This window comes from Pogona vitticeps, chromosome 2, assembly GCF_051106095.1.
Source record: "Pogona vitticeps strain Pit_001003342236 chromosome 2, PviZW2.1, whole genome shotgun sequence".
In the NCBI taxonomy this organism is placed as follows: Eukaryota; Metazoa; Chordata; class Lepidosauria; order Squamata; family Agamidae; genus Pogona; species Pogona vitticeps.
The window spans coordinates 102,018,525-102,041,245 of NC_135784.1; the positions used below are offsets into that span (position 1 = coordinate 102,018,525).

A 22,721-nucleotide genomic window follows, 5' to 3' on the forward strand; every position below is an offset into this window, starting at 1 on the left:
AAGCCACCCCTTTTCTTGTTAATGTTCAACAGAACCTAAAGCAGGTTATGAAGTCACTTAATGAAGTGCTTCTTTGCTCCCAGTTCCCATTACGGGCTGATGGGCAAGATACACCACGCCACGACATCCCATCCCAAGTTCTGTTCTAGGTGGGGGTGAGCGGCGAGAAGAAACATTGAATGGGAGCAGCTTTGGGACCCTTGTAACATCTCGCTCTTCCCTTGTTTGAACACAAGGGCTGAAAATTGCCTGCCTGTCAAGGTGAGTCTAAAAAAAATAATTAAAAATCCCTATGCAAAATGCAGCAAATGCAGTAACATTATTTTAAATAACTTATCTCATCCTCCACCCCACCCCCTCTGCTTGGCCTCTGCGTAAACTATCTGTTTGGTTCAAGTTCAGCTATTAAGCTGAACAAAATTGTTGCCATTTCCCAGACACATTGTGTACTTGTTCAGTTTAGAAATCACTTTGTTCTTCAAAGTGAAAGTTTCTAGGATGTTAATCTGTAACGGGGATAAGACTTGTGGGTTTTGGTTTTGTTTCCTCTTTTTTTGATGAGGAAAAAAAAAGAAAATAAAAAACTCAAGACAGCTGATTTTGTACCATTTCATACAAAAACATCCTTAGCAGAATTCAGAAACCTTGATTAATAGTGACTGAAGACAAGTTATTACAAAAGAAATGCAGAAAACTGACAAGATGACACAGCAATGGATGCAAAATTAGCAAAATAAACATGGCATAGGACTTTCATACTTTTACTTATTCTCATCAAACAGACTGAATTCTGTTCCTAAGAAAGAAATTTTCTTTCTTATTATTTTTTCAAAACATCCTTCTTAACCTAAGGGAAATAATTAGACAAGGGAATTGTAACTTTCTGTCCCCAGTTCTGATATGCCTTGATTTAGTGTGTCTTCCTAACTTGCACCCATCCAACATGCCTTACTTAACATAAAAACTCCACAACTTCAAACAAATCAGCTGAAATCCTGTTGGTTAGCACAGTATATCACAGTAGAGTAGATATTGAATACAGGACCATGTTGGCCAGTTAGGGAAGTCTAACTTTCTTAAGAAATCTGCTTTTATCACCTCCTCGTATTTAGCTAGAACTATGTCATCTAAAGCCATAAAGGCTTTTACACTAGCTAGGCTTAATGTACTACCGTCTAAGCTTCTGGTTGGAGGATTTCAAGGATTGCCTACAGCAAATTGTATCAGCCCTTGTAACCGTGATAAAGTTGAATCGGTTCATCATGTTCTCCTTTTCTGTACTTGCTATCGGGATCTATGTATGGAGCTGGCTGAGGTTTTACTTATACTAAGGTTTTACAATGTTATTAACTGGAAAGTAGGGATTGTTTTATCATGTTTTAATAGAAATTCTATAATTCTGCCTGATTTTACGAAACTACAATTATATGTATGAATTTTATTTGATTTGGTTTTACTGGTCCTTGACCGTAATAAAGTATTCATTCAGTAGAGTAGACTTGATGAATCAGTAGAGATTTCATGAATCAAGTCCCCATAAATTCCATTAGTTCAAATGGGCCTATTCTACAATGCTAAGCAACAGGATTTCAGCTATTGAGTTTTATCCAGATTAGCACTTAGTGGACTTCTGTTTACACTGGAACAAGTGAACAGGGAAGAATATCTCTGAGACTCTTTCTTTCCCACCTCCATCTTTTGAAAATCTCATTTGAAGGACTTCTAAATTTTCTTGGCTAAAATGAGAGGTGAGAAAAGGGGCAGTCAATAAGGACTGCCTTCCCATGGCTGGCCCTCCCTCTGTGCACCCTGAGAAAAGAAGTAGCCCGTTTAGTCACCAAATGGCCAAACTGGACATAGAACCATTATTTCTTTACTTTCAGGAAAAGCAAAACATTCACAGTTATAGGTAGTACTGATGGAATAGTAGGACATTATTCACTTAAATCTGTTCTTCACTACCCAAAATACAAAGTGGCTCAAATTTGTTACAAACATATGAAATATTTTTAAGTGGCACAATTGCCTTGTAATACATCAGTCCACTTCTTTGAAAACTGAGTAGTGATGTGGAATTTTGTATCAGATTTGACTTTTTTCCTCATTGTTTGTGATGTTCCAATGCAAACCAAAGAAATGAACACGTGAGTACCAAAACATTTGCAACTGCAACCATTTTCTGAGAGAAAGGCTGCATTTTCTGAGAGAATAGCAACGGGGCCAATATTTTTGGCCATGACTGTATATTGCCCTAACCTCTTGGTAGGAAAGGGCAGGATAGAAATGGAACAAATACATAAAATGAGCAAACACTAATATAAATGGATACGTTGAAACATATAAGAAACTATGTGTGCAAATACACGAAGGAGCTCCACTGAATCTCAGGGTACCGCTACAATAGTGACAGGGAGCAATGTAATCTGGGTTGCTTTGGAATGATTTGGAATGGTACGCTTGATTAGATCACTCCTGTTCAAAATCTCTCCTGTAGCTGCATTCTAGTCAATGCCATGTTGGTGTTAGATCATTCCCTTTTGGTCTGTTTGGTCACAATCTACCTCTCCCCTTCTTACTCCCTGCCTCCTGCCTTCTTTTGTGCATCAGCTGTCAGTCAGTTGGGAAGCAGTCTGTTTCTTTTTGCTTCTGAGTAGACATTAATGCCGGGTTTATATACACACAAAGGAGGAGGTATGGAGTGACATGTTTTAGCACCACATTTCTCCTTTTTTAAAAAAATTAATTTTTGGGAAGTGGTAAGTGATAGAGCACAATAGTGGGAATGTATTCTTAAAAAATAAAAACAAAAATGCCTCTTTCCACTTCAAAATAGGACGGGGAAGGTGCCATCTGCAGTCACAGTCAGACCACATCAACCTCTACACATCACCACCGATATGTAGGAAGAATATCTCCCACCCCTAACCCACACTGAGCGATTCAGGCAATGGCTCAGAAAGAAAACCATGTTTATTTGGACTGATCCTAATAATTCCAAATAAACTGTAGGCTCCAACTCTAGACCCATTTGGGATGAATTCATCCCCATTAGGGACAGACTGGAACACTCCAAACAAGGATATTGTATAGTCAGTGTTTTACAGAACAATCCCAACAGGGCAACTTCAAATGGTAGCTTCTTGAAACTCGCTTGCTGTAACTAACCATGGTTAGAGTTAACCACAGTTCTGGATCTAGATAGCATGGAAGACTGGATAACTAGAAGCAGAAAGAAAGTTTCTGAACTGCTTCTCTGTATCATGGAGGAAAATAGATGAGGGTACTGTACATGAGCCTTGGATTGTATCTGTACTACATAGCTACATGAATTTGCTACCATTTTAATTTCCCTGGCTACATCTTAAGAGATCCTAGAACTTGTACTTTATTCAGTACATATAATTCTTTTCTAAAAGAGCGCTAGTACTCTAGTTTAGGGGAGTGTTCTGACACTAACTGGCAGATAATTATAAGTACTCACTAAACTACAAATCCCCTTCACAGATTGCTCCCTTGTCATGGCAAAGGGGCTTGAGTAATTCAGAGAAGCTATGGGATATGCCATGTAGGGATGCCCAAGATGGTCAGGTCATAGTGGAGAGTTCTGACTAAATGCGATCCACCTGGATCAGGAACTGGCAAGCCACTCCAGTATCTTTGCCAAGAAAAATCCATGGACAGAAATAAAAGGCTAAAAGGTATGATGCTGGAAGATGAGCCCCTCAAGTCAGAAGGCGTCCAACATGCTACTGAGGAAGAGCGGAGGACAAGTACAAGTAGCTCCAGAGCTAATGAAGTGGTTGGGCCAAAGCCGAAAGGACGCTCAGCTGCGGATGCACCTTGAAGTGAAAGGAAAGTCCAGTGCTGCAAAGAAAAATACTGCATAGGAACCTGGAATGTAAGATCTATGAACGTTGGGAAGCTGGAAGTGGTCAAACAGGAGATGGCAAGAATAAACATTGACATCCTGGGCGTCAGTGAACTAAAATGGACAGGAATGGGTGAATTCAATTAAGACAATTACCATATCTACTATTGTGGGCAAGAATCTCATAGAAGAAATGGAGTAGTCCTCATAGTCAACAAAAGAGTGGGAAAAGCTGTACAGGTATACAATCTCAAAAATGATAAAATGATTTCAATACCAATCCATGGCAGACCTTTCAACATCACAGTAATCCAGAGTACATCATGCGGAAGGCTGGACTGGAGGAATCCCAAACTGGAATTAAGATTGCCGGAAGAAATATCAACAACCTCCGATATGCAGATGATACCACTCTGATGGCAGAAAGTGAGGAGGAACTAAAGAACCTTGTAATGAGGGTGAAAGAGGAGAGTGCAAAAAACGGTCTTAAACTCAACATCAAAAAAACTAAGATCATGGCCACTGGTCCCATCTCATCCTGGCAAATAGAAAGGGAAGATATGGAGGCAGTGACAGATTTTACCTTCTTGGGCTCCATGATCACTGCAGATGGAGACAGCAGCCCCGAAATTAAAAGACGCCTTCTTCTTGGGAGGAAAGCGATAACAAACCTTGACAGCATCTTAAAAAGCAGAGATATCACCTTGCCAACAAAAGTCCAAATAGTCAAAGCTATGGTTTTTCCTGTAGTGATGTATGGAAGTGAGAGCTGGACCATAAAGAAAGCTGACCGCCGAAGAATTGATGCCTTTGAATTGCGGTGCTGGAGGAGACTCTTGAGAGTCCCCTGGACTGCAAGGAGAACAAACCTATCAATTCTGAAGGAAATCAACCCTGAGTGCTCACTGGAAGGACAGATCCTGAAGCTGAGGCTCCAATACTTTGGCCACCTCATGAGAAGAGAAGATTCCCTGGAAAAGACCCTGATGTTGGGAAAGTGTGAAGGCAAGAGGAGAATGGGACGATAGAGGACGAGATGGATGGACAGTGTAATCGAAGCAACCAACATGAATTTGACCCAACTCCAGGAGACAATGGAATACAGGAGGGCCTGGTGTGCTCTGGTCAATGGGGTCACAAGAGTCGGACATGACTTAATGACTACACAACGATAACAAAACTACAAATATTGTATGCATGTATACTTTATTATGGTCAAAGACCAGTAAAAAACTACAAATATTAGGATCTCTTAAGATGGAGTCAGGGTAGTTAAAGTGATGCTGTTGAAATGATGTAGCTGTGTTGCAGAGATGCAGCCCCTAACACTACATATTGCAATACAATACAATCTAATATGATGAACACGTGTGGCAAGATTGAAATAAAAGGTGCTGCTCGCATGCTATTAGCTGTAATATTCAAAATGAGGATAACTATCTTATAATTTGGATGTTCCTCCAAATGAAAAGCAGTTACATTCATCAAAACAGTACGATACAAAGGGCAGTTCTAATCCAAAGCTATGGTCTCTTGAACATATAATTGTCTCTCAGCCTAGCCTATTTCACACAGCTTTCATTAGAGTAAAGTATGATGACCCCATCTCTATGTCACCCTGTACTCTTTGGAAGAATCTGGGGTGTAAGTGCAGTTAATGGATGGTATATTCTTTACAGCCAAGATCAGGGAATGCTCTACCTCAGAAAAACTTGGATAAGGACATGAGACTAGGCTCTGCTATGATAATTTGCTTAACTGACTAAGAATAATAAAAATATGATGAATCATGCCTGAAGTATTCTATATGCAAAATGTTTTATGTTTCTTATCACATCTATCTCCATAGCCTCCTACAGGCTGTTTTCACCATTACTGTTTTTATTTTATGAGGGAACTGAGGCTCAGGGAAGTCAACCTGCTTGAGTACAGTCTTTAGGTTGAGTTACAAAAGGTTGTAATAAGAGCACTATTACCAAGAATTTAATTAGCCAATGCTCACAGTAACTTGCATTCATATTGTGTCATGCATAAATCCATGCCACCGGAAAGATGTAGTCAATTTTCCCACTATATAATTTTTAATACTATTCCACAAGATGTTCAGATAAACAACATCACACTGCAATAACAGGTAATATTAGAAAGCATGAACTGAATGTTGAAGTGTATAATTTGTTTATTAATGTTTGTATTACCAACTTAATATTAAATTGGAAATAAATTAATATTGCGGAATTTAAAAGTCACTAAACAAACCCACAGACAGAGAGAGTCATCGTTCCTTATTTGAACTATGGTTGTTGGGTGCCATCAAGTCAGAACTGACTTACAGCAGCCCTAACAGGGCTTTTAAGGTAACATATATTTAAGGCTTTAACAGTTTCACATTCCCAGCAAACTTCCATGGCTGAGTGGGAATTTGAACCAGGCCTCCTTAGTCCTGGTTCATCATTTTATCCACTACACCACAGTGGGTATCTATTTGAAAGATAAGGTAAAGGTAAAGGTTCCCCTTGACAATCTTTGTTCAGTCGTGTTCGACTCTAGGGGGCGGTGCTCATCCCCGTTTCCAAGCCATACAGCCAGCGTTTTTGTCCAAAGACAATCTTCCGTGGTCACATGGCCAGTGCGACTTAGACACGGAACGCTGTTACCTTCCCACCGAGGTGGTCCCTATTTATCTACTTGCATTTGCATGCTTTCGAACCACTAGGTAGGCGGGAGCTGGGACAAGTGACGGGCGCTCACTCCGTCGCGTGGATTCGATCTTACGACTGCTTGGTCTTCTGACCCTGCAGCACAGGCTTCTGCGGTTTAGCCCACAGCGCCACCATGTCCCTTTGGAAGATAAGGCTTTATAATTTCATGGAAATATGCTTCAACTGGCTTGGTGAAGGTGTTTCATAATATTATGATGGTGGAGGCAGCAGTGTCAAAATATCTAAAATGGAGAGTACGGGCCACATGTTAAAGGCTAAAACACAATATTTGTTCATGTTTTTCAGTTAATACAAAGCTTTGATTGCTCCTTTTTTGGACTATAGCTTCCAGAATTCCTTGGAGATTTGCCATGTTTTGGGGGATTCTGGTAGCTATAGTTTAAAAAGTAAACATTTCTAAACACTGGTTAATTTTAAACATAGCATCAAGATTGCAGTGGGTGGGAAATAAGAATCTAATCCTTCCCTGCACTGTGGTCCCCATGAAAATGTTTCTGTCCAGTTCCTAACTTAAGAAGGAAGTCTCCACTCACACCAGTGGAGGCTTCCTCCACAATAGTTGGGAATGGCTAGTCATTTTCATCAAGATCATGGTCAAGACAGAAATGGTTAAACTTTCCATTCTACCTCCTATGATTTGGCTGTGAAAACTGAATGTATCTGACCTCAGTCCATCAAAGCCAGAGGGAGCTCTGGTGTTTACTAAGGCTGGGCAAATCTAGCCTCCAAATACCTATGGGAAATCCCAGTTAATTTCTGTAGCTCACACACCCAGTTCCAAAATTAAGAAACACAGAAGTGCTTCTTCAAGTCTTTTGCTACTGCATATTACCGATGTGCTACAAGATGCAACGATGTTCAGAAAACTCCCTCAGGTCTCAACTTAATTATATTGCTATATACTAAGCAAGGAGAACAGCTTAACCTGATCAAAGTTTCAACATGTCTGACCGTCAAGGTTTGTAACCACCTAAAAGGCAGACCTGGCTACTGAAGAGGTATCTTTAAGTTCGGTTTTAAAGTCATTTGTACCATTAAAAAAAGATATACCTTTATGATTTGTACTTCATTTTGGTGATGGAGGGGGGAGAAAGGGAAATTAGCATTTGATAATGCTACCTTTTCCACAGTTTGTATGATGTCTGCCTCCCTCCTCTCTTTTCAAGACTGGATTTTCAGAGAAGAAAGTGTGCAATCTGTGGTGCAGATACGCAGAGCAGCTAATTCTGAGGGCCACACAATTTGCTGATTCATGGGTCCCCTGTATAAAGTGCCCCCAAGCAATAATCAACATAGCAGTTGAATGGGACATCTCTCTGAAAATGTTGATCTCATCTAGTATGAGTTCAGGACATTACAAACTATAAGGACCAAAGCAAGACAGTGCATGACTTTTGCTCTTCTCCATCCCACCCCCCTTAATCTGGATTGCTAGAAGGGTATTTGGTAGGATAGTATGCATGGAGCAAGCTCCCTCTCCAGTTTGTTACAACTGGAATATTTCAGTCCAAAGTACGGAAGTACAAAATATTTCAGTCCAAAGTACAGAAGTACAAAAGACACAGAGGAACAAAGAGTACAAATCATTACAGCTGATCATTCAAAGCAAAAGAAGTGTGGGAAGAATTTCTTGGCTGGAAACCCATAGACCGGTGTTCCCCAGAAATTCTTGGATTACAACCCTCTCTCATGTGTGCAAGAACTTTAACCCAAGAACATCTGGGGACCCAAAATTTGCAACCACTGGGGTGGATGGTTTTGATGCAATGTATTAGAATTGTTCAAAGCTACCACATCCAAGGAGAGAATAGCCACAAAACCCTCCAATCTGCAGTGTAACAGAAAGAAGGAAAACTTGCCATGCCCTGTGTTCACTTGACCCCAGCTGAACAATCCTATAGGTGAGAGATAATAAAGCTTACTTTTTTGGACTACAGCTCTCAGCATTCCACAAGCGAACGTGGCTACTAAATTCTGGGGATTGTTTCCCGCCCCTCCCCCCCCAGTTTGCCATCTTTGTTGTTGGTTCTCAGTGATCTTGTTTGCTTCAGTCCTGTAGTCGCTCAATAATCTGTGCCTCTTATTAAAGGGAACAAGTATGACTTCAGTGCTAGGGTCTTGGCTAGCATTAACCTAGCACGGATATTATCTAGAGAGAGTTGAAGACATGTAAGAACTTCCAGCTATTTACTCCTCAAGATCACAGATGAAATAATATCAAAAGTTGTTAGATTAGTCTCTGGAAATTGAAATGTGGCATTGTTTGAAAAAAAAAAAGCGTTTAGGGGAAAGGCATTGAACAACACCACTGAACGTTAACTTCTCCTTTAAATATATAGCCTTGCCCAAATAAAAAAAGTGGTTAGGAGATTTCAGACTTCTAAAATGATTTGGGGTGTATCTTAGAATATGCACATAGCTTAGAGCAGTAGTTCCCAACCTTGGGTCCCCAAATGTTCTTAGACTTGGGATTTCTACTTTGTGTGAAATTTGTTTTGTCATTGTGTTGAGAGTTGGGCAGCACCTTTTCACAAATTCCTAGCTACTCAGCTATCACCTACTCTTTAGAAAAATGGAACCATATTCAATGTGAGGACAGAAAGAAAATGGCAGCATGATGGCCACAAGAGCTGAGAGACTTGGAATTACTGCTGGATGCAATCCAAAATGCAACAGAAAGACAGTGATTAAAAGTATCCTAGAATATCATGGCAATGGTTTAAAAAAAAGGAAAGGAAGAAAAAGAAAAAGGAAGCAGCAGCAAGATTTATTTTAAAATAAATCTTTTTATATTGACTTTTTTTCTTCTTTTCAAAATCCATGTAACATATTTTAGGCTACCCTTCATCTCCATTTACACTGTGGTGGCATACAACACAGTATCTTTCCTTCTACTGCATTTGGAAACGACCAAAATTCCAAAGCAAGAACTGTAACCCAATATAATAGCACCTTTCAGTTTTCTGAGAAATTGTATTTTTTTGACTGCCAGTTTCCAGTGGCCTTGTTAACTAGGGAGTTAGTTTCCATCCTTGAGTAATATTAACTGTTGGTATTATAGACCATCAGGAGGCATCAGACTTATGGCAATCTTCATAAGGTTTTCAAGTTTTGTGCCTCCCCCAGTAAGTTTAATATTCATGACAAAGGGTATAAAATCACACCCTTTTGATACCAGTGGCAACATCAAATCCTGTCTCTGAATCTTGTATCTGCTATGAACTCACAAAGGGTTCTCAGCAAGCCATTCTTGCCCACTCCCCAGTCTCAGTCACATTACAGAGATAAAACTGGCTTACTTTATAGAGTTGATGCAAGAATTCCAACTCGGTCAAGACATTCTTATGCTTTGTTTTGCTTAGCTTCCCCCCCTTTTTTTGCTTCCTGCCCTTAAAAAAAGAAACACAAGTCAACCACGCACATAAAGCAGACTGGCTTCTTGGAAGTATTAAATTATATCACAGGGCATGTGGCATACAACAATGCAAATATCAGTCACATTTCCGGTACCACCATTTAACCAGGGGCAACCCGGGCATGTTTCTCATGTGTACTTCAAACACTCACAGCAGGTGAATTCTTCTTATTTTTAATCTTTAAAAGGAGTGTGTGCATTTACATGATATGCATGTAAAATGGCAAAAATAACTATATTTCTGAAGGAAAAAGGGAACAGTTCAACCTTGACAGCACTGCTCGTTATTAAAAGGGAACAAACAAACAAACAAAAGGTTTAAAAAGAGAATGACAATAAATTGATGAAAATTAAGCCAATTGCATGGCTTTAACACCATATAACATTACATAAGTAGTCAATAACTCAGTAGTTTAAGTATCTGGCTGTAGAGCCAAAGGCTGGGAGTTTAATTCTCCTCTGTGTCTCTTTGACAGGGGCTGGACTTGATGATCCATAGGATCCTTTCCAACTCTGCAGTTCTAAGATTATATTATAGATCTTTAAGAACAGATGTCCCTCTTACTTGGAATCCTTGCTCTTCTCTATTATGTCCCTTTATCTCCTGCAGTCCCTAAAAGTGAACTAGCCATTCTTGTTGGGGGAAGAACATCCCAGGAATGAAAAATATAATGTAAGATGTATGTTGAGAAAGTCACAACATCCTGGAAGACGCCTTGTTCCTAACTACCCTGTTTTCCCGGAAAATAAGACCTAAGCTGAAAATAAGTCCCAGTATGATTTTTTTCAGGATGCTCGTGATATTAGCCCTACCCCAAAAATAAGCCCTAGTTAAGCAAAACCCCACCCTCCACCATTGTGTAGCCACCAGAAGATGACATGACTATATTTGAATAAACATAGATTGTTGTACATTAAAAAAAACAAAACATCTCCTGAAAATAAGCCCTAATGCGTTTTTTGGAGCAAAAATTAATATAAGACCCCGTCTTATTTTCAGAGAAACATGGTAATGCGTAGGCAGTGTATCTCATCTAATAAAGGGATAATCTGGCAAGACCCCAACAAAAATTACTTCCAAGCTAGTGAGCTAATTATAATAATTCATGTTCAAGAAGCAGATTGTATTCCTGTTCATCTTTACCTGTGTGGCTTGCTCCCAAGAAAAGTTACTCAGAGAAGTGCTGTTGGCTCTTTATCTTGAATGTCCCTAATCTTACCCAAAAGACTGAAGTTCTTTTGGGTGGTTTAGCATAATAAGATTCATGGCACTTTGAGAAAGCACTCCATGGGGTGGATGGCATGAAGAGGAAGCAGAGAAGGAGGATTACAAAATTAATCCTGGTCCCTTACATATGTTTACATAAACCTTGAAAAGAAACAATAAGCTCTTTGTTAACATGTAGAATCGCTACAGTAAAGTGTGATAATCTCATTTTAGAGAAAGACAGGAAGGTGAGCACCTATCTAGGATTTAAATCCCATGAAATTTGGTACAAGTGCTAGGAATATACACATAAGCCTCAATGGTGTTCCTCCCCTGAGGGAGATAAGGAGAGAGAGTAGAGGAAAGTGATGCTACTGATCAGCACCCAAGGATGGGGACTGGAGTCGCAGGGCTTGCTGTCAAGTTGGACTTAAGTTGAACCGGTGATTCGACTCGGACTTGACTCATGTTTTTCCCCCCAATGACCGGGACTTGACTCATGACTTGGAACCCCAACCCCATCCCTCCCTTTTTTCTGGGAGAAAAAAAACCCTAATTTTTAATAGGGACTCAGATTTGCATCCTGCCTTTCTTACAAGGAGCTCAATAGCACATACAGTTCCCAAGAGATTGGTAGTGGGAGAGAGGAACCTTTTTGAGATACAGATCCAAAAAAAAAACAAAAACAAAAAAAAACAAAACACCCCCAGCAGAATGGGCTGAGAAGGCATGACCAGCTCAAGTATTTTACTGACATTGGGGCTGAATCTGGATTTAAATCTATACGTATTATGTTAGGCTTAGCCTGACAGTTTCAATCCTCACAACATGTTAGCTTCACAAAGTAGGTAGCTAAAATGTTCCACTTAGAGAAAGTGATGACACTTATTTTAATGCCAATTACAGATTTCTTCTGAATCTGCTTATGCTTCTCTCGCAAATAATCTGGCAACATAGCTGCGAGACTACTTCTAGAAAAGAACCTAATGCAGCCGGCCATTTGGTTGCTATTGGTTCCACTATCCCAAGATCCAAAGGCAGTTATGGGCTAAATCAGAGGATGTTTTGATGCAAATATGCCACCAAGCTTTAAAATACACTTTTCAGGTATTGATCTTCTTGCTCATACAGTCTTGTGACAGAATGAGAAATAACACTGTTGATGCGAATGAGACAGGCAAGATCCTACAAGACAAGATCCACCAGATCTTTCATGCCATGAAAATACCTGAATAACCTATGTGCAGATGCAATTGTTTATTCATGATGTTTGAACATTAAAAAAAAACAACAACCAACATTCTAGATTCATAGAATGGAAAAAACCTCAATAGCACTTAATTAGAAGTCTAACAAGAAGTTAAATTTTAAGTTCTTACTCTTTTGAAATATATAATATTAAGGTTCCAACTGATGAGACAGATGAAGGTATTTTAGTCTGTAGTATTATATAGCTTGTAGCTGTTTCCATAATTGGTTATTTATTTTCCATTTCAGGAATTGTACCAAAGGACAAAGTAATACACATATTTATATTATATCTTGATAATGAGAGATTTCCTTTGTCCCACCAAGTCATTTTGGTCAATCAACCTACTGTTTCTCTATTTTTCCACAAGCGCATCATTGTTTCTCTTACAGTACAATTCTGTTTGTATTTACTCAGAAGTAACTTCTCCTGAGTACAGTGAACTTCTGAGTAATGTAGAGAACTGCAGTAGCCAAGTTACAATGCTAAACATCCTTATTTTTAATAAACATGCACTAGTTTATAATTCTCCCAGAAATCAATATTCTGTTCCAAAATGGCATTGAAAACAAATTCATGAACCAAAGAAAGAAGAGATTGGTTTAATACATCTATACACAGCTGAATGTTCAAAGCTGTATGCCTTTAGTTAACCTCCATGTTTTCTGATCATAAATTTGAAATAGTATATTTCTCAGTCCATTAAAAAAAGCTGTTAGTAGATGGCTGCAACAGACTTTTATCCATCAGCACAGAACTGTTTATCTATATGAAGAATAAAGCTACAAGAGCTATTACTCTTAGGTAAGGATACATAGAGTAAGACCCACTGATGTCAACAGGACTTACTTCTGAGTAGACTGCACAGTAAAATACACAATCAATTTCAGATGGTTGAGTCACAGATTTTATTTGTACAGCTAGCAAGAGAATAAAACATAATACATTCTGCTCAAGTTCAGATATTATTGGAAACAGGTTCTGCTCTGATCAGTGCTACCACCAAGAAAGAGTTTATGATTGTCGTGGTTGTTGTAGACTTAACAGCTTTTAAGGTTGCCTTCAGGTACGTGAAAGTGGTGAAGCAGGAAGTTTAAGTGATACTTCCATACAGTACACAAAGCTGTCCTAAGGAAACTCCTCTTTATTTTCTCACTTTTAGTATGTACTTATGCCTATATTTCCAGAAATCAGAACACATTTGTTCCAGGAATCAGAACTTATTTGAATCCAAATTAAGTGTGTTTACTCAAGTGTGTTTACTCAAGTTTGCTTCTTTGTTTTGGGGCTGCTTGCTTAGGGCTAAGTTTATTTTCTGTGTTTTCATGGTATTAATCTCTTTAGGCTGGTGGTTCCCAAACTTGGATTCCCTGATGTTCTTGGACTAAAACTCCCAGAAATCCTGACCAGCACCTGCTAGTGCTGAAAGATTCTGAGAATTATAGTTCAAGAAATTCTTGGGACTTCCAACAGAAGGTTGAAAACCAATGCTTTCTAGACTATTATAATGAGTTGGACCGAGACTTAGAATGTGTCTATCGTTGCTGTTTAGAAAACTCTTTGTGACCCCATGGACCAGAGCACACCAGGCCTTCCTGTCTTCCACTGCCTCTCGGCATTTGGTCAAATTCATGTTGGTGGCTTTGATGACACTGTCCAACCATCTCATCCTCGGTTGTCCCCTTCTCCTCTTGCCTTCACACTATCCCAACATCAGGGTGTTTTCCAGGGAGCCTTCTCTTCTCATGAGATGGCCCAAAAGTATTGGAGCCTCAGCTTCAGGATCTGTCCTTTCAGTGAGCATTCAGGGTTGATTTCCTTCAGAATTGATAGGTCTGTTCCCCTTGCAGTCAAGGGGACTCTCAAGAGTCTCCTCCAGCACCACAATTCAAAAGCATCAATTCTTCAGCAGTCAGCCTTCTTTAGAATGTGTCTATACTACATAGTTGAAACAGCCTGATTCCACTTTAATTGGCCTGCCCCATCTTAGGAAATCCGGAGATTACAGAATCTTTAGAACTTTCTGCTAGAGTAGGGGTGAGCAATTAATTTCTATAGAGGGCCACATGAAAAATCTGAACTGTGTTCGGGGGCGGAACCAATTTTACTTAAAAATAAAATGAAACAGTGATGTTATGATTGTTTTTATTCTAAACTTGTTAATCTTCAAATCTAAAGAAGTTTTTTGCGGTATGTTAAAGATAAGCAATAGGGACGTGGTGGCGCAGTGGGCTAAACCGCAGAAGCCTGTGCTGCAGGGTCAGAAGACCAGCAGTTGTTAGATTGAATCCACGCAACGGAGTGAGCTCCCGTCGCTTGTCCCAGCTCCCGCCAACCTAGCGGTTCAAAAGCATGCAAATGCAAGTAGATAAATAGGGACCACCCTGGTGGGAAGGTAACAGCATTCCGTGTCTAAGTCGCACTGGCCATGTGACCACGGAAGATTGTCTTCGGACAAAACGGTGGCTCTATGGCTTGGAAACGGGGATGAGCACCGCCCCCTAGAGTCGAACACGACTAGACAAAAATTGTCAAGGGGAACCTTTACCTTTACTTAAGATAAGCAACTGATCAACTTTAGACAAAAAGCTATAAATGGTTTTGATGTTCAACTTGTTCAGTGAGAGAAATCCAGTCTGTCTTGGGCTTGAACAAGTGCTTGAACACTGGACTGGAGTGACAACTGGCAAGCCGGACAGGAGCGGCTTGCAAGCCTCATGTGGCCCTCGGGCTGCATTTTGCCCAGGTCTGTGCTAGAGCAACTCTTGTGCCCTTGTTGGAACTACAGCAGATAAATTCAGCTACGCGTCTCAGAATTCTGTAGAATGGAGTCATGACAAAGTTATATGAAGCTGTATAGTTTAAATATACTCTATGTCATGCTTCAAGTAGAATCACTGAAAGTAGTGGGGCCTAGGTTGTCCCAGTGATTTTACTGAGCCTATTCTATGAAGAACTGAGTCTGGATCCAGTACTGTATAGTCTTCATCTACAGCACTACAGTACATGTAATGTCAAACTTTAAGAATACATTGATAAAAATTTTCCCAATTTTTCAAAGGCAATGTAACAAGTCATTTTTTGTGGCATGCATTCTGTCTAGTGTTAAAGACATCCACAAACCACTCAGCCCCAAAAGCAAGGAGATAATCCTGAAACACACTTGTTCTGCTTAAAAAACTCCAACTACAGAGGCTCAATTACAATCATAGTGGGCATAAGTGGTAGCAGCTGAACAAGCAATAAAAGTTTTAATAGTCCTTCATTTTCAATTTACCAAGCTTCTGTGTTTTTCATCAATTGAACCAATGCCACAAGACCTTTAGATGTGTTGATCTGATTTAAGACTAAATAGCCATCAACATTAACCTTGTATGTAACCAGACTGTCCCTCTTTCAAATATCATCTTCATTTATTTTCAGGTGACTTCACAGACATGAGAGACCACAGCTTCTAGTGAATCCATAAAGCTGGATCATCCCCAACCTTTCGCTATTTTTTATGATTAATTGGTATACCATTTTAATTTTCAGTATTAGAAAATACTGCCGGGGGGGGGGGCTCTTTAAAACCAAACACTAAGAAAATTTAAGAATTTCAGGTACCTACTCTTTAATCTAAACGAAGCCTTTCTGGTCTTGTGAAGCCAGTCAAAATGTGCATCAGCTTCTCTGTAAAAACCAAAGATTTTTCAGCAGAATTGAGGATACTTTCTAGTGGATACTTTCTAGTGATCAACACCATCAATTCTACAGCTGCTGGCCATTTGTTAAGTGGAAAAGGGAGGGAGAAGCAAGTCCTGGCCAGGAGCCTAAGGACTCTCGCCACTCAATAGATCAGAAATGGCACTATTAGCTTGGACCATGATGCTCTCATCTTAGGCAGACTTGTGCGTGCATGCATATGTCTCAAAACAGTTGCTGCTTCCTGGATCAGGCCCAGAAACTTTATGAGCCGGGTTATTTGATCTTGTTTTCATTTTTTATAGATCCACATTTGCAAGTACTATTTCAGACACCATTTTGTTTCCAACTCCTATTATTTAATTATTCGTGGGAGAGAGTTGCCCTCTGGGACAGAATTTAAACTGTCTAGCTACTCTCACCTCAGCTTGTTGGAAGCACACGCTGTGGTGTTCATGCACAGACACCCTCCATCACACACTGTCAATTGTCTCTCTTTGCCTGAAAAGTGTCTCTATTAAGAAGCAGTGTTTACTTCTTCCACAGGATATTGTAGAATAAGTGAAAACTGAGTAACAGCAAAACTAAATAAATAAATAAAAATTAAAAAAATCCCAACTAGTTCCTTTTCACGTCTGCCCTTTTTGCTTATTTAGAGTGCCATTCGTAACATGGTATCACGGGATGGGAAGAAGGGAACAAACAAGAGAACCAAAGTGACCAAGAGATTGGAATACAACAACAACAACAACAACAACAACAACAACATTAGAACTGCAGAACTGGAAGGAAACCTATGGATCGCCGAGTCTATCCCCTGTCATGGAGGAACAGTGGGGAAATGAAACTCCTAATCTCTGGCTTCACAGCTGGATAACTAAACCACTGAACTAATATGTTTCTATAAAGAAAGGCTCAAGTTATCTGGTGGGTTTTTTTTTTTTTTTTTTTTTGCTTTGGAAAGATGCTGGGGGGGGGATAGGCATTACAGATATTAAACATAAAAGTTCTCCACTTTCTTAACACTAGAATTCAGAATAAAACAATGGATATCAACAAAAATAGGCAGGCAACTGTGGCTTTTTCAGATGCTGGACAGTAAATCCCAGCATTCTTCACCACTGGTTATGCCGGCTAAGACTGATGGGAGATATAGTCATACAACTTTGGAGAGCCACAGCTTATCGTTCTTGCTCTGAAGTATGATTGCAGAGGGATGGGTCTATCTGCAGTTATTAACCAGGACTGGGGGGTGGGGGAAAGGGGAGGAGAAAGAGTTTCCCTGGAGAGAGGCAGCCTGCCTCTCACTACCAGTTGCTTGAGGACAAACAAGAGTTGGGTGGGGGAGGCTGCTAATTTCATGTCCCGATTGTCAGGAAACAAGATACTTAGCTAAATAGAGATTAAGTCTCATCAAGTGAGGATTTATGGCCAGACTATACCACGGTTTTAGAACTTTCAGAATTTATTTTAACTACACCTCCCATAATCCTCAACCTTCTGCCTGTTGGATTCTGGGACATGTTGTCCAAAAGTTTAACACTTCTAAACCTTGCATGGATTTGTTTTCTTTTCATTTTCTCTTTCCAGGGGAAGCCACTCCAGACAACTCTTGTTCCATTTCTCCAAACCATCTAAAATTCTTGTTTCTTTTTTTCTTCTTTTTAACACAACACAGTTGCTGAACAGAAATCTCAGTCTAAAACACATGCATTCCACTCATTGGCATCAGTTGCTCAAGGTATCTGTAAAATCACTATCAGGCAGTGTCAAATGTGTGGTTAAGAAATGGAGGGAAAGCAATCATTTTTTCTAGTTTGCATATTCTGCTTATTGTTGTAAGAGAAGAACTGTGCTTAAGCAAGAAAACTTCCATTGGTGTCTGCCATTTGGAGGCTGTGTGCTGGGTCCTTGAACAGAATACTGAGACACAAGGAATGAAACAGCAACACAGCCCACAGCTTGCGTCCTTTCTTGAGCACAACCAAATGATATTTCAAGGGCACAAAACTGTGTTCTCCAGCCCAATCCTACATAGGTATTTACTTGGGGTAAAATCCCACTTCTAACAATGAGATTGATGAGTCTCAGCAAATGACAGACCCACAGTCCTAAGGCTAAGACTCCAATACCTAGCATTGCCAGTCTCAAAGAAAGCACTCAGCAGTAAGCACAATTGAAATCAATGTATGTGGAAAAAAGAAGATGCTATTTGATTGTCCAATGAGAAGTTGGACAAGTGCTTTGTAAATTTAAGGGCAATAACCGAAATCAGAAAAGCACGACATTTTATTAAGCGGATATCTCCTGGTACGCAGTACAGAAACAAGTGAAACTTGGGGTGAAAAACAATCAACCTGCAACCATGTTCCTGCACATCTACACATCTACCCAGAACTGATGCCCTCTGATGTTAATAGAAAGTCCACTTCTCAGATGAGTGGACACAGGGTTACAACCTGATGCTTGCAGTATTATACTCACTTGAGAGGACACACATGAACTGTGACCACTCCTTCTGGAGTGTTTCACAGTACACAGAAAGCATCACAATTTTTTGAAAATGTAAATACTTTATTAAGTCTGTCTTAAAGCCTGGCTTCTTTCAATGCACAAACGTTTTCAATTCCTAAATTTCCTTTTACAAAATTCAGAGGGAGTATATAAATCTGAAATGTAGGGTCTTTTTAAGAAGCAATCTTTGTAACCTTTTCGCTACTGATCTTTATAGTGGAATTCCAAACCTCGGACATAAATAAGTAAAGAGCACAACATGGCAAGTTTCCCCATCATTTATAGCCACATCAATCCAATTCAAATCTCCCGATAGTTAATTACTATGTATTTTCTGTTAAGAAGACAACTATTTATTTTTATTTAATTATATAAAATATTTGTTACCATACCTTTCTCCTAAAAAGGACTCAAGGCAGCTTACATCATTAAAAACACAACATTACCAGCTAAAAACAGTAAATTATGTTTACTGTTGTAGGCCCGCCTAGAGTGGTCGCAATGACCAGATAGGCGGGATATATAAAAATAAATAAATAAATAAATAAATAAATAAAATTATTCTAATATTTAAAAAGGATTAATAGCATTATATTTAAAATGTCATTTAGAATCAGATTTTGAAGCAACACATTACAAACCATCTCAGACGGTCAGTTGCTAAGAAAAAGCCTGTTTGAAGAGAAAGGTCTTCACTTGCCAAACTGCAATTTAGTTCACAGTTTTACTAACAACAGATTTATTGAAATGTATACCTAGGACCACAACCTAACCTGGCAACAACCTCACTTCATAATGAAAATGGAAAAATCACTAGACCTGTGCATGACATCTCCGTTTGAAAATGCTCTTTCAGCAAAATGTTTGCTTTCTTGAAATAATCGCAAAAGCAGTCAGTCATTTAAAGGGAACATGGAAAAGACAGCGAGGAATCAGGCAGTTCTAAACACTGTAACATGGAAGTAAGTCCCATCAAACTGAGTCAGATTCACTTCTCAATAAACATGCTTAAGAATGACACTGTAAAGCCCCCCTGAATGTATGTCACTCCAGTTTTATACACAAGCATGGATTAATGAAAACAAATCTGTAATACTCCTGCTCAGCACAGATTTACTCAGAGGCAGGAAAATCCCATCGGTGTCAAAGGCATTCCTGAAGTCTGCATAACCTAAGGAAAATGCTGAACCTTCCACATCAAACTAAAGAAAATATATTTAAGAAACATGTCATTATTCCTAATGGAGACACTCCGGTCGCATCATTCTTTAAAAACATCTCTTTTATCTTCTTCTTCTATTTTTTCTTAATAAACTACTGCCAATTCCCCCTCCATACTGCAGCTCCCTATGTCTCCAGGGAAATCCTCCGAAACAGTACAGCGTGGTGCCCGTCGTTTTCACTTTTTTTTTTTTTTTTTAAGTGGGGAGTCAATGCTTCCCCATTCCCTGCCTTCAGACAAGGTGGCTCTAATCCACTGGGATTACTCTTCACCAATGGAAGGAGCCCTCTGGATACAATCAATACCCATAAAGGTTCAGCAGCTCAGACAGAAAAGTACTGTGGGACTGCTACTTTCGCTGGCTCACAAAATGACAACACTGTGAAACAATGAAACTCTTTCTGACACAAGACTCACCAAAGGCGACATAGATCCATTGGGCAGGTAGGGATCAGACAGCATGAGGAAAGGATAGCCAGAGTACGCGGATCCTTTATACATCCCTGAATCCTGGTGCTTCAACCCTGTTAAAATCAAGGTTTCACATTAGGACTGTGGCTTACCATCCAGTCCCATTGAGTTACAAGGGGATGCAACAAGCTAAATCTATTTAAAATGACAACAGTGTTTGCCTATGGGCATCTTGAGGGGTAGGAACAGTCCTCCATCTGAAATTAATTTCAGGGTCATCATCAACCCAAAGGCCTGACTTGTTTGGCGGCAAAGGAAGGAGCCACAAACCCTCCAGATGAAGGGAATGTGGCTTGCTAGTCAACCTTGGATTGTTGGGTTAATTTTTTAAAAAACCCTTCTGCTTTGCCTGATCTGACACTCCTGCGGTGCATTCTTAAGAGGTTTGGGAGAAGGAGAACAGAGTTCTGTCTCAGTCTGTACCTAACTTCTCTTTCACCTCCTCCAGCTCCATCCTTCTCTTCCTCCTGGGTTCTCCTGTTCTAGTACTTCAGGCCCAGGGACAAACCTGCGTCCAGAGTTGCCAGAGCAACCTCTGCCTGCTCCCTTTTGGAGCTTATCCTGCAAACTTCCAGCTTGAGGAAAAACTTCCCATTAACTATCTTTCCAGTTATGCAGAGTAGGGGAAATGGTGGTAGGAGACTAGCTATACTTACCAAGTTTCATTGGCCTTCAACTACCCTTGCTCTGGACTTCCACGACTCACTTAAAAGCTCCCCAAGCTTTCAGGATGTGCCCCTGCACTGCACTGCCTCCTTCATCAGCAGACAAGCCCCTGCCTTTTCTCTCCCCCCCCCACACTAGCGCTGCCAACCTCTCACCCCTACCCACACCCCACGCCAGGCCGGATCATCCTCCTTCTCCCCAGTTCAGCATGAAAAGAGGGTGGGCGGCGGCGGCGGCGGCGGCGGCGAGCCCCCCCCCCCCCCGAGAAAGGCAAAGAAGAACGAAAGCGCGCTCTGAGCTTTACCTTCTTCCATGTGATCCGGCAGTTTCTCTTGATAGACCCTTGGGGGATCCTGAAGGCGCCTCATCGCCTGTAGGGAGGGAAACAAACAGCTACAGCACCACCAACAAAGATGGCTATTTATTTATTTGTTTATTTGTTATCGAGAGTTCCTCGCGCATCATCCTGAGCAGGAGAGACGGACTTCGGACAAGAGAGGAAGGTGGGGAAGGGGCTCTCGCTCGCTCCCTCCCTCCCTCCCTCGCTCACCTCGCCGTGGGGTCCCGTCCCCGCGGCCGCCGCGTTCCCAGTTTGGCCGGCGGCGGTGCTGGCGGTGCCGGTGGAGGGGGCGCTGCCGCCGCCGTGGCTGGGGCCGGTGCTTTCGGACTCGTTGACGAGGGATGATTTGAGGTCCGCCAGGTCGCCTTCGGTGAAGACGTTGGCCTGGGTCTTCTCCTCCTGCTCGCCTTCGTCCTTGAAGGCGATCATCTCGTCCGTGGCTCCCAAATCATCGCCGCCGCCGCCGCCGCCACCGTCGTTGAGCTGCTGGGGCATTTTTGGGTTCCTTGAGCCACACGCGAGCGCGCGTGCCCGCCCCGGGAAGCAAGAGCGAACTTCTCGGCGGGAGCGGCGAGGAGGAGGAGGAGGTGGACGTCGGGCGGGGGGGGGGTTTAAAAAGGTGCCGGGGGAGGGACCCAGAGAGAGAGAGACTGAGAGAGACTCTGAGAGAGGAAGAGGAGGGCGGCAATGTTTGGAACGCTCGCGAGGCGTCTCTCTGCCCCCCCCCTCGACCCTCTTTCCTCACGTGGAAGGAAGAAGCGTTTGCAATCCCGAGCGGGCAAGCGGAGGGACTGAGGCACCAGCGGCAACGCGCCTCTCAACCCACCCCCGCCCCCGTCCGCCTTTCCTCGGTCCTCCTTTCCAACTCCCGGAAAGTTTGGCTCTTAAGTTAGCAGTTAGCCAGCCAGCCCAGCCTGGGTGAGGAGGGGTGGCGGGGGGGGGGGGAAGAGAGAAGGAAAAGCCGCCGCCGCCGCGCCGGAAGGCTCTGCGGGCTGGGAAAGGCACGGAGCGCCTGAGCGAGCAGCGCCTGGAAGCGCGCGAGCCGGGGAAGGAGAGCACCAGAGAGCCGCCGCCGCCGCCAAAGGCTTTCGACATCAAAGCTGCCGCCGGCTGATTGACAGCGGCGGGGAGGGGTTGGAGGACTCGTTCCCTCGCGACGCGCTCCGGCCTTAAAGAGACCGCGCTCTGCTCCGCCGCCCGGAGGGATGTCCATTACGGGCAATTACGACTCTCTCGCTCTTCGCAGGGCGGGGGCGGGGGAGGGAAGGGGCAGGGGAGAAGTTGGGTCAGGAGAAAAAACCCTTCCCGAAATTTTGCAGCAACGGAAAGAAGAGTGAGATCTTGATGAGACCAAACCAAACA

General features: G+C 41.6%; 1 protein-coding gene across 14 annotated transcripts in view; it reads right to left on the bottom strand.

Annotated features, from left to right (window-relative positions):
- Nucleotides 1-22,098, bottom strand: part of TCF7 (transcription factor 7) — a 150,634-nt gene extending 128,536 nt beyond the window's left edge. For 6 of the 14 annotated variants that reach the window (XM_078385727.1, XM_078385732.1, XM_078385731.1 and 3 more), the window contains exons 1-3: nucleotides 21,570-21,979; nucleotides 21,324-21,390; nucleotides 20,300-20,406 (exon numbers count right to left, since the gene is read on the bottom strand). In XM_078385727.1, the coding sequence (XP_078241853.1) occupies nucleotides 20,300-20,406; nucleotides 21,324-21,390; nucleotides 21,570-21,854 (459 nt within the window). In that variant the 5' untranslated portion in view covers nucleotides 21,855-21,979. Of the gene's footprint in view, nucleotides 1-20,299; nucleotides 20,407-21,009; nucleotides 21,230-21,323; nucleotides 21,391-21,569 lie in introns of those variants that run through there. The other 8 variants (XM_072990151.2, XM_072990150.2, XM_072990159.2 and 5 more) reach the window with 3 other exon arrangements.
- Between the last annotated feature and the right edge of the window lie 623 nt (nucleotides 22,099-22,721).